The sequence below is a fragment of the Empidonax traillii genome, unplaced genomic scaffold (assembly GCF_003031625.1).
Source record: "Empidonax traillii isolate 1590-97213 ecotype Southwest subspecies unplaced genomic scaffold, ASM303162v1 scaffold462:size771534, whole genome shotgun sequence".
Classification (NCBI taxonomy): domain Eukaryota; kingdom Metazoa; phylum Chordata; class Aves; order Passeriformes; family Tyrannidae; genus Empidonax; species Empidonax traillii.
In genome coordinates this window covers 605,452-621,569 of record NW_020955655.1, presented here as the reverse complement: position 1 = coordinate 621,569, position 16,118 = coordinate 605,452, and the positions used below count along the sequence as shown (strand labels likewise).

General features: G+C 51.4%; 2 protein-coding genes and 5 non-coding genes across 7 annotated transcripts; 3 read left to right on the top strand and 4 right to left on the bottom strand.

Moving 5' to 3' along the window:
- Window positions 1-3,974: 3,974 nt before the first annotated feature.
- MRPL58 (mitochondrial ribosomal protein L58) lies at window positions 3,975-6,142 on the top strand. The gene is made up of 6 exons (XM_027895665.1): window positions 3,975-4,154; window positions 4,459-4,489; window positions 4,611-4,670; window positions 5,288-5,370; window positions 5,472-5,641; window positions 5,910-6,142. The coding sequence occupies exons 1-6, from the start codon at window positions 3,990-3,992 to the stop codon at window positions 5,992-5,994; spliced, it is 594 nt and encodes a 197-aa protein (XP_027751466.1). The 5' UTR covers window positions 3,975-3,989; the 3' UTR covers window positions 5,995-6,142.
- Window positions 6,143-6,809: 667 nt separating this feature from the next.
- Window positions 6,810-6,882, top strand: TRNAR-UCU. The gene has a single exon. It is a non-coding gene; the product is annotated as a tRNA-Arg (tRNA).
- A 790-nt stretch (window positions 6,883-7,672) lies between these two features.
- TRNAR-CCU lies at window positions 7,673-7,745 on the bottom strand. Its single transcript has one exon. It is a non-coding gene; the product is annotated as a tRNA-Arg (tRNA).
- Window positions 7,746-8,568: 823 nt separating this feature from the next.
- Window positions 8,569-8,641, bottom strand: TRNAR-UCG. The gene has a single exon. It is a non-coding gene; the product is annotated as a tRNA-Arg (tRNA).
- Window positions 8,642-10,259: 1,618 nt separating this feature from the next.
- Window positions 10,260-10,332, bottom strand: TRNAR-CCU. The gene has a single exon. It is a non-coding gene; the product is annotated as a tRNA-Arg (tRNA).
- A 249-nt stretch (window positions 10,333-10,581) lies between these two features.
- Window positions 10,582-10,654, bottom strand: TRNAR-UCG. The gene has a single exon. It is a non-coding gene; the product is annotated as a tRNA-Arg (tRNA).
- Window positions 10,655-11,872: 1,218 nt separating this feature from the next.
- Window positions 11,873-15,834, top strand: LOC114063392 (5-hydroxytryptamine receptor 3A-like). Its single transcript, XM_027895627.1, has 9 exons — window positions 11,873-11,921; window positions 12,118-12,278; window positions 12,775-12,819; window positions 12,916-13,025; window positions 13,638-13,804; window positions 14,558-14,721; window positions 14,879-15,089; window positions 15,314-15,466; window positions 15,590-15,834. The coding sequence occupies exons 1-9, from the start codon at window positions 11,873-11,875 to the stop codon at window positions 15,832-15,834; spliced, it is 1,305 nt and encodes a 434-aa protein (XP_027751428.1).
- Window positions 15,835-16,118: the final 284 nt, after the last annotated feature.

Below are 16,118 nucleotides of genomic sequence, written 5' to 3'. Positions count from 1 at the left end.
GTCATTGTCCCATCATAGCCAATTCCTCGAACACAGCTTGCATGGGCTTGCAAAGCTGACTCCCAGGGACTCACACGCAAGCTGGAGGACACAACACCTCCCTGGTCAGGAGCTCTGGCCCTGGCAGGTCACACACCACCCCACACTTTGCTCTGAGCATCTCCCCAGCCATGAGGACAGATTTCAGTTTCCTGCTGAAAATGATCTCCCTTGGCTGAGACACTCTCCAAACGCTGTTGCCTCTCGTGTTCCATCTCCCTTTCCAGCACTGAAATCTCCTCACTTTTGCTTCCACAGACATGCAAACACACAGCCAAAAGGCCACTGCAGTCTCAGGAATCACCAGTTTCCAGTCTTCACGAACTAGATGTTGACCTCATATGGTCAGACACGTGTTTTAGGCAGAGAAGCAGCATTTCATTACAGCTTAAGGCAACACCCTGAGCACTGAGCCACAAAAACAGTTCAGTGTAAGCTCCCTGTTCCGTACCCACCTGGAGAAAACTATCAGCTGCATCTGGATTCTATTTTCACCAGCTTAAATCCCAAAGTCTTGGGCCAACAGCTGGGACTCCTGCAACATTGAGATAAACAAATGAGAATGTGGCTTTGGAGGGGGAAGACTGTTGAGATGTAATTATCCCCCACGTCCAGGGCCTTGATGTTACGAGGAGCGACTTTTCTTCCAATCCCCATGGAATTCATGCAGAAATACCCCCCGAAACCACCCTGTTTTGTTAAGCTGAGTACCACAGAGGTAAGTTGGCGGGAGTGTGATGCCCAAATCACCCCTGCTCCGCAGGTCTCCTCAAAACCACCCACCACTCTGCTCTCCCACGCTGTGCATTTGCAGGTGCCCCACGGCCCCTGACACAGCCCGAGCCGTGGGCACGACTGTGGCTACCAGCTCTGTAACTGTATGGAGAACCTTCATGCCTTATTTATTTATAACGGAAAGCAGTTGTCTAAAATAAAATAAAATAAATAAAAACCAACAACAACAACAAAAGCAGCATCAATGACTTTCTGGGAGCGTTCACTTCCCCCCCACACCCACTCCCTGTTAACTCAGCACGTGGAGCAGTGTTGGTTTAAGCCCAGCCTGTGTTTGCCCTGCACTCAGCTGATGCTGCAGAGGTGTGGGAAGAGAATCGCCCTCACTTTCCATTTTAAACAATCCCACGTGGATCAGCATCACAGTTAAGTGTACAACACATCAAACACACATATTTTTAAATGCTTTATTCTCTCCTCGGATAAAAAAGAAACCCTGGCATTCTCAAAGCTCTTACAGCTCTTTTTACCTTTTAAGAACAGCAGGAGAGTTATGTCTTTGATTTTCATGTACAATTTGGGTCAAGAAAATGCTTCGGGCTCCTTTGCAGGAAGCAAAGAGAATATGCTGAACTGTTCTGCTGCATTATTTATATAACATACATTTTTATGCACTTGGACTGTAACACTTGCCACGCGATAAAACCCCTCTTTTTGTCAGCTCGGAAGTCTCTGCAAAACCACACACTTTCCAAGCTCCCAATTCAAAGCCTATTTTTGTTTTGGTCTTTTTTTGCAAACCACAAATCCAAAAATGACTGATGTGAGTAACATGATATTAGTGCTTGGCTTGACAAAGGCACAGCTGCCATGTATCAGCAGAGAGTTCTGCAAAGTGCTGAGGGCAATTTTTTTTTCCTGCAGCCAAAAATATTAGTGGCCATATATACCCACCCTGATGACTGTGTGAGTCACAGTCACTTGATTTTTGTCTTAAGTGAGGCTTTCAGTGATCAAAGGAGGAAAAAGTAATCAACTTCTGGCCTTTTGAGCCACCTTTGATCTAAACTTTTCCAATTGCTATTAAGCAATCACACTGCCACAGGAACTGGGGTAGCAGAGAGCAGCAGCAGCTACTTAACAGCACACCCTCATGGTTCATGACAGAAAGAAAAATGCTGCACGTGATTAAAATGGATGAGAAAAAGTGTGATAGAACAGGAAATCATTCTTAATTTCATAATTTGGCAAAACCAGTGACCCTATTCAGCTCACAGCAATAAGATCAATAAGGGCACAGCTTGTCAAGAAGTTGAAAGATGGCATTTAGACTCGTGCAGTTCCATCATATCTAGTCTGGTTTCTCACCGTACCACCAGTTTGAATAACCCTTCTGAAACAAATAGGGAGGGGGCATTTGAAGCACAAATTCAAGGGTTTTACAGAGCTCAAACTCTCACAGGGAAGGAGATCTCCTGATTCATCAATCTTCCCTCTCAACAGGAGTTGAGACCTTCCGGAAGGTCCCTCAAAGTCCTGATTTGCTCCCTCATTAACAGCCTGTGCTCTCCCTCACACGAGGAATGACTGGTTCACCAGCCCTTCCCCCCGGTTTCAGGGACAGCTCCTTTCAGCTCTTGCCCACCAGTGAGCACCAAACAGGGTGAATTGGCTTCCTCAGCCCCCATCAGTGCCAAAGCACTTCACGTCTCCAGCTGGAAGGCCAAAAGTTTGGCTCTCCTTGGCTCATGCCAAAGTCAGACCTTGTCATCCCAAGCCCTGCCTGCCAAGGAGAGCTGTTTCCAACCATCCAGGCAGAGATTATCCAGCTTTTTACCAGGGCTCTATGGACCAACACAGTGTGGGAACAAAGCAAAACCAGACAAGTGTCCTTTCAGACTGGTCTGTCTTCACCTGTGAGACCTTCCAGCTCCTTCGCCAGCCTCTCTGTCCCCCACACACCTTTAGAGGCTGCTCCTGCACAACAACCACCAGGCACGTTTGACAACAGCTGGTAAATGAGTCATCCTGCTTGGAGTATTTTAGACAACCTCCTGGCTACAAATCACAAACATTTACCTGTTCCCTGTTAGAAATTAAGGTCACCAGATGGCACGGTTTGTATCCGACAGCTCTGGGTTTTTTCCTTAAAGCGTTTTGTTTTCAGCTGAGTTTGGAGGGGGAAGCAGAGCAGAACCCCAGGACTCAGGGACTCAATTAAAACAAAGTGGGGAGCCCCCCTTGGCCCTGAGCTGCTCAGCTACAGTCAGGACAGACCAGCCATCCATCTTTAGGGCCTGCTCCCTTCCCAGGGACCAAGTTCCCTGATTTTGGGGATGGGACTCAGCTCAGATCCTCAGTCACAGTCTCTATATCAGCTTCTGAACACCAATTTTGACTTCATCCACGGTTTTAAACAAGAGATTGTCAGCTCCTGTCAAAACACCAGAGCAAATGACAGCCCACTCCTGCCTGTGCATTTTCCTGCTGCCAGGAATAGCAATCCCTGCCCCTCTGGAACGCACACCCTTCTTGTCAAGCCAGCCTGACAGCTACAAGAGGAGGAAAAGCCAAAGGATTTCCACAATGGCCTCATTGACCTGCATCCCACATCCACCTCAGCGTCTCCTACAGACCCAGAATCAGCATTCAAAGAAATAATTGTATATAAAATATATGTGTGTGTGTACCTTTCAGCACTTTTAAGCAGATAAAAACACAGAAGCTGAAGCATCCCAGGTGCAAAAACTGGACAACACATAAAAAAAGGCCAGATGTGTTTTCCAGCACTGGCCATCACTGCTCTGCTAACCAAGGAGTGGGGGTGCACAGACCCCATAACCACCCCTGACCTCCCTCACCCCCCCCCTCAAGGTGCTCTACACACCCCATGTACCCCACAGGTGCCCCACACGCCCCTCTCCTGGCACCCCACAGACCCCATATCCCCCTCTAGACCCCCCATATCCCCCCCACACACACGGTGCCCCCCATACCCCCATGGACTTCCTAAACCTCCCATTAATGCTCCAGACACCTCGCGGCCCCAGGACATCGCACTCCCATAGATTCCCAGGATCCATCCCCACACTCCCCCATCACAGCCCGTCTTATCCCCTTTATCCCACCCCGCCCTGCCGGTCCCTCCCCGGAACGCGGGCCGCGGCCGCCGTTTCCGCGGGGACGCCTGGCCACGGCGCACCGCGGGGGCCAAGATGGCGGCGCACACGCTGCGGGCCCTGCGCGGGCCGCGCCCGGGGCTGGCGCTCCTGTCCGCCCGCTGCTCGCTGTGGGCCGGCATCGGCACCGAGTACCGGAGCTCGCACAGCCTGGACAAGCTGTACCCGCCGGGGCAGGACAAAACCGCCGCCCGCGCCCCGGTGAGTGGAGTGGGGGGAGGGAGAGAAGGGAGGGCGAGGGGCGGGGCCGACCGTGTGATTGACAGGGAGGCGCGGTTTAGAGCAATGGCGTGTGGTTGCGGTCAGTGGGCGTGGTTTAGAGGAAGGGGCGGGGCTTCATACACGTACCTGTATCGTTTTGTGGGGGCGTGGTCTTTGTGGTCTTTTCAAGTGGGCGTGGTCCCCGTGGGTGGGCGGGGCCGAGCCGGGACCGCGCCCCCGGGACGGGCGGGACCCCCCGGATCCCCCGGGGTGCCCCCGTCACCGTCCCCCCCGTGTTTTTCAGGAGCAGCCGCCCATCCTCGACATCCCCATGGGTGAGTCTCCCCCCGACGCACCCGGGCTTGGGCGCCGTTCCCGGGCACCGAGTCCGCGCTCGGAGCTGATGGCGGGGTCGGCCCCATCCCGGCTCAGCTCGCGGCTGCCCTTCCCTTCCAGCTCGCCTGACCGTGTCCTACAGCCGGAGCAGCGGCCCCGGCGGGCAGAACGTTAATAAAGGTGAGGAATGGCTTCTCCCACGTGGAAAGATCGTCGTCATCATCCATGGTTCGTCTGTACTGTGTGGCAAAATATTGAGAACTTGGAGTTAAACAGCATCTTCGCTCGTTTTTCATTGTCATCACCCTGCATTTTAACACAACATCGGAGTCTTCATGGGGCTCGAGACCACTGGCAGCACATTTGATTCCCCTAGAAACACTCTTACAGGGATTGTTTCTGCTACATGGGACACCCCCACCTCTATCCACTCTGTTTTTATTGATCTCTCCAGTGTGCAATAAATTCTCAATTTAATTCAAAAAAAAACCCTAAAATACTGCCTCTTCTGCCATTGCCATTATAAATAAAGTGGGTAGTGACTGGCAATAGCAGTAAATCCTGTGGTGCCTAGAAAGGCAAATAGCATGACAGGTACAAGTTTGTCTTGCAGAGTGATATATAAATATATAGCAAGAAAAAAAATGATCTTTCATTAATAACACTGGAATAATAATTCATTAATAATACTGGAATTATCCCATGCTCAAAGCCAGCAGTGAACAGAGTGAATTATCTCATAAAACTTAGGGAGGCAGGCTGCGACATGGAAATAAAGTTCCTGTTTTTCCTCCCAGTGAATTCCAAGGCGGAAGTTCGGTTCCACCTGGAGTCGGCAGACTGGATTCCTGAGGCTGTGAGAGAAAAAATGGCACTGATGGTACCGACCCTCCCCCTCCGCCCTCTGTTTAAATGTCTCAGTGTCAGACGGGACAATCCTAAGGAAGTGTCGGTGATCACATCAAGTTTTCCCCCCTTCAGCACAGGAATAAGATAAACAGGGCTGGGGAGCTGATTGTGACCTCGGAAGAGAGTCGCTACCAAATGAGGAACCTGGCAATCTGTTTGGAAAAAATCCGAACCATGGTCACGGAGGCCACAGAGAAACCCAAGGTGGTGTCTAAGGAGACAATGCAGAAGCTCATAGAGAGGTATCTTCATTAAAATGGTCTTTGCTTGCATTCAGGCTGTCATGTTACACGATTTAGTTTGCAGCATCTTGAAATAATCTTCTTCATGCTCGTTTGGATGTCCCTTTTTTAAGAAAAATCACTGATCCGGTAGATTTTAACTGCTTTCCTGGGTAACGTCCCCAAAACAGGGACTTTTTCCTATCTGTGGATGTTTCTTGGCTCATCAGATCTCAAAGTTGAATATTTAAATGTTTTCTTTGTACACTAAATGATCTTTTTCTTCTAGGGTGGAAAAGGCGAACCGTGAGCGACTACGACAGAAAAAGATACACTCAAACATAAAACAGAGCAGGAAGGCGGATTTTGACTGAGAACAGCAGAGATCCAAGTCCTTGGCATTCCATCTTCCTAAATAAGTGGCACTGGCAGCTGTAGATGATGCTAAACTCATGAGCTATATTGAATAAAAATGGTCTAAAAGTGTAAATAAAAATATTTAACATCTTTTGAGCCCAGTGATACACCTGGAACATCCTGTCAATCGTTTTTCAGAAAAATTACTGTTCACATTTAAGAGGAACTAAGAATTCTGATTTTTGTCAGCTCCTCTTTTTTTAAGTTCTTTGTGTCCTCCATGCAGCCTGTGCTCCATCAGAGCACCCTCTGCTGCTGAACACAGAACCAGCAGTAGATTTTTGGGGAAAGAAAGGGAAGAGTTAAAAGCAGTCTTAACTGTGTGTCTTAAGTAGCAAATGAAAGCATGGAATCATAAATCATTAAGGTTGGGAAAGACCTCTAGGATCATTGAGTCCAACCTTTAGAGCATTCACTGTTTCTTTTGTTCTGTTTTCTCCCTGTCACCTTCTTTCCCTGATTTTTATCTGACAGAAAGAAGTGCATGTCATTTTGTTAAGCTCAAACCACGGCAGGAATTTGGAAGGAATCTCAGCACTAGGAGACAGAACCCACCTTGTGAGTGCAGGAGGCTTCTGAGCCTTGAGCTGGGACTCCAAAAACCTCTGGATGAGCCTTTGGATGAGCCTTCCAGGCTTCACGAGTTGCTCATTAATGGACACTCTTTAAGTAGAATGAAGCTGGGGCGTGATGTGGGTTTCACCACTGCCAGATGGGTTCACTGGGGGGGCTTAAAGATACCAAAATTGCCCCTTTTTGGGTGGCTGACAGGGCCCCAGTGGCCTAATGGATAAGGCACTGGCCTTCTAAGTCAGGGATTGTGGGTTCGAGTCCCACCTGGGGTGAGGAGAGGTGGTTCTGTTTTAGGAAAACACCAAATAAGAGAGGAATGTACTCCCTGCTGATCCCTGGGAGATGTCAGGGCTCTGCTGTGCATCCTCATGGCTCTGCTACAGCCAGTGCCCATCCCTCTTGGAAGGGGGGACTTGGAGCTCTTCCCTGATGCAGCATTTACATCTGCAAAAAGAGGAGAGCTCATACACCCCAATTCCACTCCACAGTGGGGTGCCAGGGGGATGCAGGAGCACACCAATGTATCCTGACATCCTTCCCAGGAAATAGCCCCAGGCTACCCCACCACCTCCTGCCCAGCACTGAGAGCAGATACCACATTTATCACACTTTCCCCCATCTAAACCTTTTCTGCATGGAATCATTCTAGTCCAGACGTATTCCTGGCAACAAAAGCCATTTACACCAGCACCAAGTGGGACAGCAGCAGCCTCAGCTGAGCCCTCCCCTCACCAGGAGACCTCACTGCCAGGATCACCCACTGCTCAGGTCTCTTTTCCTCAAGATCGTAGCCTAAGATTTGCAGAATTTTAGTTAAAGCAAAAGCTTAATGTCCTGGAGACCCACGCGTGACACCGGGGTGTGGAGGGGCTAGGAATTTCAGGGATTAAAAACGGATTGCCGGGTCGTGCCTGGTTTTTACATCAGGAAGAACGTCTCACGCGAGTCGGGATGACTGAGATGGAGCAGGAGGAGCTGCAGGTGGGGAGTCGCAGCGCACCGGGGGTCTCCGCAGCACCGAACAACACCCACCACGCCGGGAACTCCGGGGGGGAAAAGAGTCACCCCAGATGGGACTCGAACCCACAATCCCTGGCTTAGGAGGCCAGTGCCTTATCCATTAGGCCACTGGGGCGCGCAGCAATCTGAATTTGGCGTGCTCACTTAACTCTCTGATGGCCGGAGGGGAGCGCGAACACTCTGGGTGAAGATGAGGGGCTCCCCGCACTATTCCCGGGGCTCCCCGCTCTGAACCTCCCCCGCCAGACCACGCAGCCCCCTCCCCGCTCCATCTCCCTCTCGAACCGCCCAGGGGCGGCAGGGGCCGCTGCCCTACGCCAGTTTTCAGTGCAAAAAAGCCCCGAACTTCCCCGAATTCCTCCCCGGAACGGGGCGTTCCCGAAGCCCCCCCAGGATCGGGGGGTTCGATCTGGACCCCGCGGGAAGAGGGGGAGGGGGCCGGGGCGGAACGCGAGTGCGGCGTAGCCTCGATGGCCGAATGGAAAATATACCGGACTCCACATGGAGGGATTGTGGGTTCGAGTTTTACATGGGGTGTTACAGTACCGGCTGCTTAGGGGCAGCACAGGAGCGCCTCGCAGACAGGGGCGTGTGTAGGAGCACCCCAGCCTCATGAACGGACAGACGGGGCCGTGTCCGTCCCCTCCCTGTGACAATAACTCACCAAAACTGCTATGGATAAACACCGAACCGCTCCTTTCATTTTCCCAAGCACCGGCCCCGGCTGATTTTCAGAGATCTCCGCCCAGCACCCGTTCCAGGTGCTGCTTCGCCTTTGGGCAGGATTGGCGAGGCAGATCCCTCCCTAAATCTGCACCCAGCAGAGCCACGTTCCCTCCAGCTTCAGCCCCGCTGATCTCTCCCGGGGGTTCTCACCCCTCTGTGAGCCCCCGCGGGGGGGAAATTAATCGCTTCGATCATCTCTCGTGGCTTTAAAACAACCACGAAGGGACTCGAACCCTCAATCTTCTGATCCGAAGTCAGACGCCTTATCCATTAGGCCACGTGGTCCCCCGTAAAGCTGCCCCAGGGCAGTGTCACACACCGGGGGGTCCCCCTGACAGCCCCTCCGTGTCACCTGTACCCACCCACGTGTCCCCTGTGCTCATCCCTGACACCCCCTGTCACCTGTACCCACCCACGTGTCCCCTGTGCATCCCCCACACTCCATCCCTCCCGGGTGTGTAGCTGTTCTTCCCGGCCCAACGCTGGCAATGGGGGTCCCCCCTCCCCTGAGACCCCCTGTGCCAGAGGGTAGATGGGACATTCACTGAGCTTCCAGTGATGGCCCCGCTACAGTATAGCAGTGTAACACCACAAACCTCATTAACCTCCTGTTTCTTATCAATGACACCTCCTGCATTCTCCTCCCACTGCATCTCCTCTTCCCAAAACCTGCGTTTCTCATCTAATCCCAAAACAGTTTCCCAAAACCCCACCACAGGGCAAAAAGATATTTTTAATCATCAGTCCGGCTCCCAGGGCTTTGGCAGGCTTACTGATTTCCAGTCAGCAGAGCCTTTTCCATCCGCACCTAGGATAGAAAAACTACTTAGAAAGAAAGTTCACTTTGTGTTTTCCTGGTGTGATATCACCCTGACCGCAGCTGGCTTTTAAAATCCATTAGCTCCGTAGGAAAAGACCCTCCAAGCAGCTTTTTAATGCAGCAAATCTGAGAGGGCATTATCCCCAAGGCACTTACCAGGAGGCCTTTGGTCCCAGGGCAGCAGAGCCAAACACTGTGACCCTGATGACCAGCCCCTCATGGAGATGTGGTTTCTGGCAGAGTAAAACTTCCTTCCCATCCAAGCTTGTCCTGCTCCAGGAACAGGTTTCGGTAACACCTGCAAGGTGGTCATGCCCCAGCACGGATGGGCTTCCTGTTGGGGCTTGGAAACAAGGAGCACCTGGAGGAGGTAAAAGTACAGCTGAAATTCCCTGCTCAGCCCTGACTCAACACAGACTCAGCTCTGCCCAGACAAAGATAATTAAACAGCTGTAATTGCTCTGCTTTGGCACCTTCCGGGACACCTTGAAGGGTGTCCATGCCCCAGCCAGAACCATCTTTTCACTGACATCCCACCAAAAATCAGCCTTTCATTAACACCTCTCCAAAACCCATCCTTTCATCCACAGGTCCCAGAGCAAAGCTGATTGTTATTCTCTCTGTCACAGCCTCACCTGAGCACTGGGCACGTGGGACCACACAACCAGCCTGGGGCCGTTTGTAGCTGCTCCTCTTTGTTTCCCATTTCCAGGGTATCTAAATAGGGACCACTGGCCTAGGACAGACAAAAGCATCATCCCTTCAGCATCGTGTACAGCAGCTGTTGGCACAGGGAGAGAGCTTGGAGCTGCCAGAGGGATCTTGATGCCCCAAAACACACCATGGACCACCCCGGCCTCTGTTCCCAGTGCCGTGCTCACTCAGTCATTCAGCAGCTCTGGTTCATCCACACTCTGGATTCTCCCGGTGCATCAAGCTGGCATCTGCCACCGGGAATGGGGAAAGTCTTCCTGCCAAGCAGCCAGAGCCAGAGGGGCACGAGCAGGAGGAGTCCCGGCGGCGCCGAAACGGGGAGAAAGAGGACGGAAATGGGGTTGGCAGCAGCAAAAGCGGGACACACCTCACCCCAGATGGGACTCGAACCCACAATCCCTGGCTTAGGAGGCCAGTGCCTTATCCATTAGGCCACTGGGGCTGCGCAGGGCGCGCGCCCCGGCCCGCGGGAACGGCCCCAACCCCGCGCCCGAGCCGGGACCACCCGCGGGACCCGCGGGACGGGGAGACCCCGGCAAGGCCCCGGGGGCCGACACGGGGCCGCACCGGGACCGAGCCTGGGTTTGCCTTTCCCCTCCACCCCGAGGAGGGAGAGAGGCGCGAGGGGAGAAGCGGGAAAGGACGGTTTAAAAATAAGAGGAGGCGGGGAGGGGGGAAAAAAAAGATGGACCGACCACGAAGGGACTCGAACCCTCAATCTTCTGATCCGAAGTCAGACGCCTTATCCATTAGGCCACGCGGTCGCTGCGCTGCAACCCACAGTGATGGTCGCAAGCGCCCGCCTCGCCCCCCGCCCCTCCCGGGCACCCCCGGAGCTCTCGGGCAGTGGCTGTGCCGGGGACACGGGGGTCAGGGGGGGACACGGGGGCCAGGGGGGGACACGGGGGCCAGGGGGGGACACGGGGGTCTGTAGGGGACAAGGGAGCCCATAAGGGACACGGGGGGCTGTGGGGGACACGAGGGGATGGCAGGGGACATGGCTGGGGAAGGACTATCTACTGCCGCAGTAAATTTGCTTCCAGGTGGGAATCAAGTGTGGGACTGGCTGGCTGCAGTTTCTGCGCTGGGAAGGGTCATAGAATCTCAGAATCATGGAATATCCTGGCTTGGAAGGGACCCACGATGATCATCGAGTCCTTGTGCCCCTTCTGTCCGATTCAAACCCTGTCTCACAGCCCACACACTTCCCACCTTCTACCTCTGACACAGAGGCCACAGTAGGAAGATGCCGTCCATTACCTCCTGGCAGGACGGGACTTTTCAAGCACACAAAGATTGGAGTCACTCCCCCAAAAAAGGACCATCATTTTGAGTACCTGGAGGCGTCGCTGGAATGACAGCAGAAAAAGAAGGCAGAAACGGAGAGGAATGTGGCTGTGAGAAAGACAGAGAGATAAATAACCAAGTCTCTGAGCCTTTCGTCTTAACAGTGAGGACTGGGAGAAGAGCATCAGGACCATGGCTCAGTGCTTTGGGAAATGAGGACACGGTGTGGGCTGCTATGGAGCAGGACTGGGATCAAAGAAGAGCAGCCTCTCCTCCTCCTCCCCAGCACTCCTCCAGCTTGTCATACAAGCACTAATTCCTCTTCCATTTCAGTGGACTCTCAGCAGACTCTCAGCCCTGTAAATGAGGCAAAATTTGCTTCTGAGTAGCTCTGGCTCCCTGCCTTTTCTTTGTGGAAACAGGCCCTTTCTTTTCCTCTCCCTCAAACTGTTTGATTGTTTTTTTTAATTACCTTATTTTTCCTTTACCACAACCAAAGGCTGCTCCCAGGGGCCAGCTGAGTGCAGCAAACCATTAGCAAATCCGTCCTTCCAAAACATAAATTGTCTAGTTTCTATTTACAAAAATCCATCCATCATTAATAAACATCAAATCAAATTCCACATAATAAATGACGTGTTCTGGACCCGTTCATAAGACACACGGTACCATTTGCCTCTATTTGGAAGCAGGAGATGATGCAGCAAGTTTTTGTAGCCATCCTCACCTTTTCTCTTGGGACAGGTAAGTGCAGGAGGGATGGAAAAGCTTCGAGGAATTCTGTTCTCCTCTAGGGGTTTTTTTGAAGAAGGGATTTTCGTGTGTTAATGGTGTTTCTCACATCCCCAGCTCCACACCCTTTGGCTTTCAATTCATCTCTCTCTCTCAGTTTGAGATCCTGCCTGAGCTTTTTGTGTTTCAAGCGGAATTCTCTCTCTAGCAGGGGCTGCTCCAAAGTACCTCTGCACCTACTATGACATCGTTGACTACCTGAACATCTCTTCTCATGACAAGCTGCCCACCTACATACTGCCCAAGACAAACCTGAAGGAGCCTGTGGAAGTGAAGTTGGATTTCATGCTGATAGCTATTCTCTCTGTGGTAAGAACCCAAAATGACTCTTGGTAACAGAAAACTGAGCGACTGCTAGACTGGGGGTTGAGTCTTCTGCCAGCAAGGCCATGGGGGTAAGAATCAGCCCCTTCCTCCTCTTCAGCTTTCTGCCGTTTCAAAGTGCTTTTGGAAGATCTGGAGTATTTTTTCCCACTCGTTCCAGGAGAAAAGTTGAGAGGCACACGCAGACAAGCAGCCTACTCTGCAGCAGGCTCCAAAAACACCCAGTGGTGTTCCTGAACGGAGTAATGCACTTGCAGGGCACCACTATGGAAATGTTAGCGCTAATCTATTATTTTTTCCAGACCTTCAGAGTGTTTGCTCCTACTCTTCAGCTGCAGGGCCAAAACCCCTGAGCTGTTCTCCTGAGACAAGTTCCTGCAGTTTGTGCTGTCCACTGCGGGAGCCACAGGGAAGAGCTTCTGGGCTCTGCACTGGATGCACCTGAGAAAATCAGCCAAATATCCTCCCTTTGTTTCTCCAGGTGGAAAAGCTCCAAACAGTCAGTTTTTACTTCGTCTTGAACCTGGTAGGTGCCTCTAGAGCACTTCTCTCCAGTGATGCCCTGCATGACGGCTGGTGCCGAGCCCAGCGCTCATTTCTGTCCTGCAACTTCTTCCCCCAGGAGTGGAAAAACCCTTTTGCAACCTGGGACCCACGTGATTTCTGTAACATTTCCCATGTTATTCTGCCCCTGGATACGTACTGGTCTCCCCCTGTCTTCATCTTAGAGCGGTAGGTTCCCTTTTCATTTTTATCCACTGGCTTATTCTATGAAATGGGATAAACTCATTTGGCTAAAAGTTGTTCCCATGAGCTCTCTGTAACCAAGAACCTCGTAATTTAGATTGATGGTGACCACAGTTTATGCAGAGCACTTTGTGGCTCTGTAATATTGTGAGATCACCAGAAATGCCCCATCTGGGCTGTAGCTAAATCTGAGGCAGCAGCAGAGACTGGGAGTGCTGTGGAAAAAAGGGACCCTTAGCAGTGAGTGGGAAGATATAGGACAGAGCTTGAGGGTCTGACAGAGGGATGGGCACCACAAACAGTTCTTCAGGGCAGGGAAGGAGGGAGAGGCAATGAGCCCTTGCCCCAAAGAACTGAAAGCAGAGGGCAGAGAGGCAGGAGTTGCTTTAGAGAGGTGCAGAACTACAACAAACCTTAGTCCCAAGGCACTCACCAACTCTTTTTCCAGCCCTGGTTTCCTCTCCTCAGTGCTGCATCCTGTGGCTGGTGGTGATGGCACAGAACCCCCTGAGAGGGTGTTCACAGCCAGGGTTGGGTGGGACTGAGGCACAGCCAGCATCTCAGAGCTCAGTTACTCTCCCCTTCTGTTTCCTGCAGAGTGGATGGGCAAAACTCAGACATGAATTACGTGGTCCTCATGCACAACGGCAGCTTCAACTCCACCCGGCCCTTCCAGGTCACCCTGACGTGCAGTTTGAAAATCCTCAAGTTCCCCTTTGACACCCAGACGTGCAACTTGAGTTTAGCTTCGTTCCTCTACCCAGGTACAGCTGCGGGCTCAGTTTTACCACCTCCAGGGTGAATTTGCAGAGGGAGGGATAGATGAGAGGGACCCCAGTAACTCCTGGGCTCCTGAGCAGCACCACAGTCTCACATTGCAGGGCTGAGGTCATGCAAGACCAGGGGAAATGAGTTAAAGCACTGCCATTCTGTTCTGGCACATTTCCAAGCAATATCTCTGGAAGAATCTGGATGTTCTGTGGCAAGTCCCTCCCAGGGTTGGTCTCTACAAACCCAGAGACCAGGAGGCTTCCTGCAAAACCACTACTTGTTCACATACAGTTTTGCAGGACTGATCTTTAAACCCACCTAAAAGCCATGGAAATGAGAAAAAAATTAATCATAGAATCATTAAGGTTGGAAAAGAGCTCTAACCTCATCGCATCCAACTATTAAAAGGACAGTTTCAGCAATCCAAATTGCAGTCAGAGTTATCCCAATAGGAAGGGTTGAAATATAAACAGAGCTGACATATAACCCGCCAGGTCCCACCTAAAAAAGACAACAGTCCTGACTTACCAGGGATTTCCCCTCCATATTCACATTCCCAGCCAAGACTCTTTCCCAGAGTCTTTTTTAATTTCTCCCAGATGGGCTAAGAAACCCCAGCAGTGCAAGAAACATTTCCCTTCCCCATCTGCACCCACCCTCTGTTGGGTGGGACAGGGAAAGGAATAACTGACCTCCAGTAAATATCTTAATTCTGCAACTTCTCTCCTCCTCTGCTCCTGCCCAAGCAGCAACAGACCTTGTCATGAAGACAAGAAGGACAGCATCTGAGAGCATGAAAGACAGCCAGGGCTTCTTCCTGACTGATGGAGAATGGAAGTTCACCAACCTGAGCATCATTGAATTCACGGAAACGCTGGATGACAAAGGATTTTCTGTGATCACCTACACAGTATGGCAGCATTTTTGTATTATGTTGCATTGATTTCCCACCAAAAAAAAAAAAAAAAAAAAAAGAGAGAGACAATTTTTTACATTAGGGAACCAGCATTTGCCAACACAGTAAGTTACCTCCTGCTCACCTAAGTTTTGCCCATCTTCTTGAACAGATATCCATGGAGAGACGACCCACTCTGTACGTTCTGAACCTGATCCTCCCAACGTGTGCCCTGTACCTGCTGGACATGGCTGTGTTGTTTGGACCCAGCTCTCTCGAGGAGAAAATCAACTTCCAGATCGCCATCATCCTCGGCAGCTCCATGCTGGCTGTGATCCTCAACAACAGCCTCCCAACTTCCTCCAACAAACCACCTGTAATAGGTACCCACCTTTATCAAATTAAAATTGATCTTTACACAGGCACCAGCCCTAAGGAAGGGCGTTTATAGGCACATTTATGAACACTGCAGTCACGGACAGCTGAGACTTTATCAGCTTCTGGAGTTAGACTTTCCCCATTCCCCACCAGGCCACTGAAGCAGACAGGATTACATAAGAAAATGCCAGTTACCCAGGGCTTTCTCTGTTTTCCTGTTGTTCTGCAGTGCTGTTCTTCCTGGGCACCTTCCTGCTCATGATCATGGCTGTGCTGGACACCTTCTTCCTGCTGTACCAGCAGCGCAAATCCCGGCGCTTGGACAAGATTCTCAGAAGCTTCCAGCGACGTAAAACCACCCAGAACCTCTTTAACAAAGCAGGTTTGGTGCATTTCACTGCAGGTTTGTTTGAGCCAGGGTGGGTTTGCTCAGGGCAAGCAGTGCCCCAGCTGTGGTGGCCCCACCAGCCCCTCCTGTGCTGACACCGCTCTTTGCTCCCTGCAGACGTGGGTGCGGAGCTGGCCAAGACACCCCTGGGCAACCAGCCCATGACACACCTGGCCAAGGAAGGTCTCCAGCAACTGAACCCTCCCAAGAAGGCCCAGGGAGAAGGTCAACCTGCCAAGGGCCACTGGCAACCACTGGAGCACGATTCATTTATGCCAGTTCTGGAGAAGGTCCTTCTCTACAGCCACTTCTTCCTGTCCCTGTTTTTTTTTACCCTTATTTCTGTGAAATGGAGCAGCTAAAGGCCAGCTCTGCACAGTGCTAGTTCAGCTGTTACCCACTGTATCCCCTCTGCTGTAGTTTGTTCTTGCTTGAATAACAGAGCTGCAGTTGTTTCAGTTGCCTAAATAAAATTAAACCCCAAACCCACAGGGCCTGAGATCTGCATTTGTACTGCTTCACACTGGTTCAGTAGAACTACAGATGTTCTTACTGTGGGCTAGCAAGGTATTTGAATAAAACTGTGAAATTCTACCCATCTGTAATTCTTACCTCCAACATGACCTACAGGGAAGGCAGTTGATTC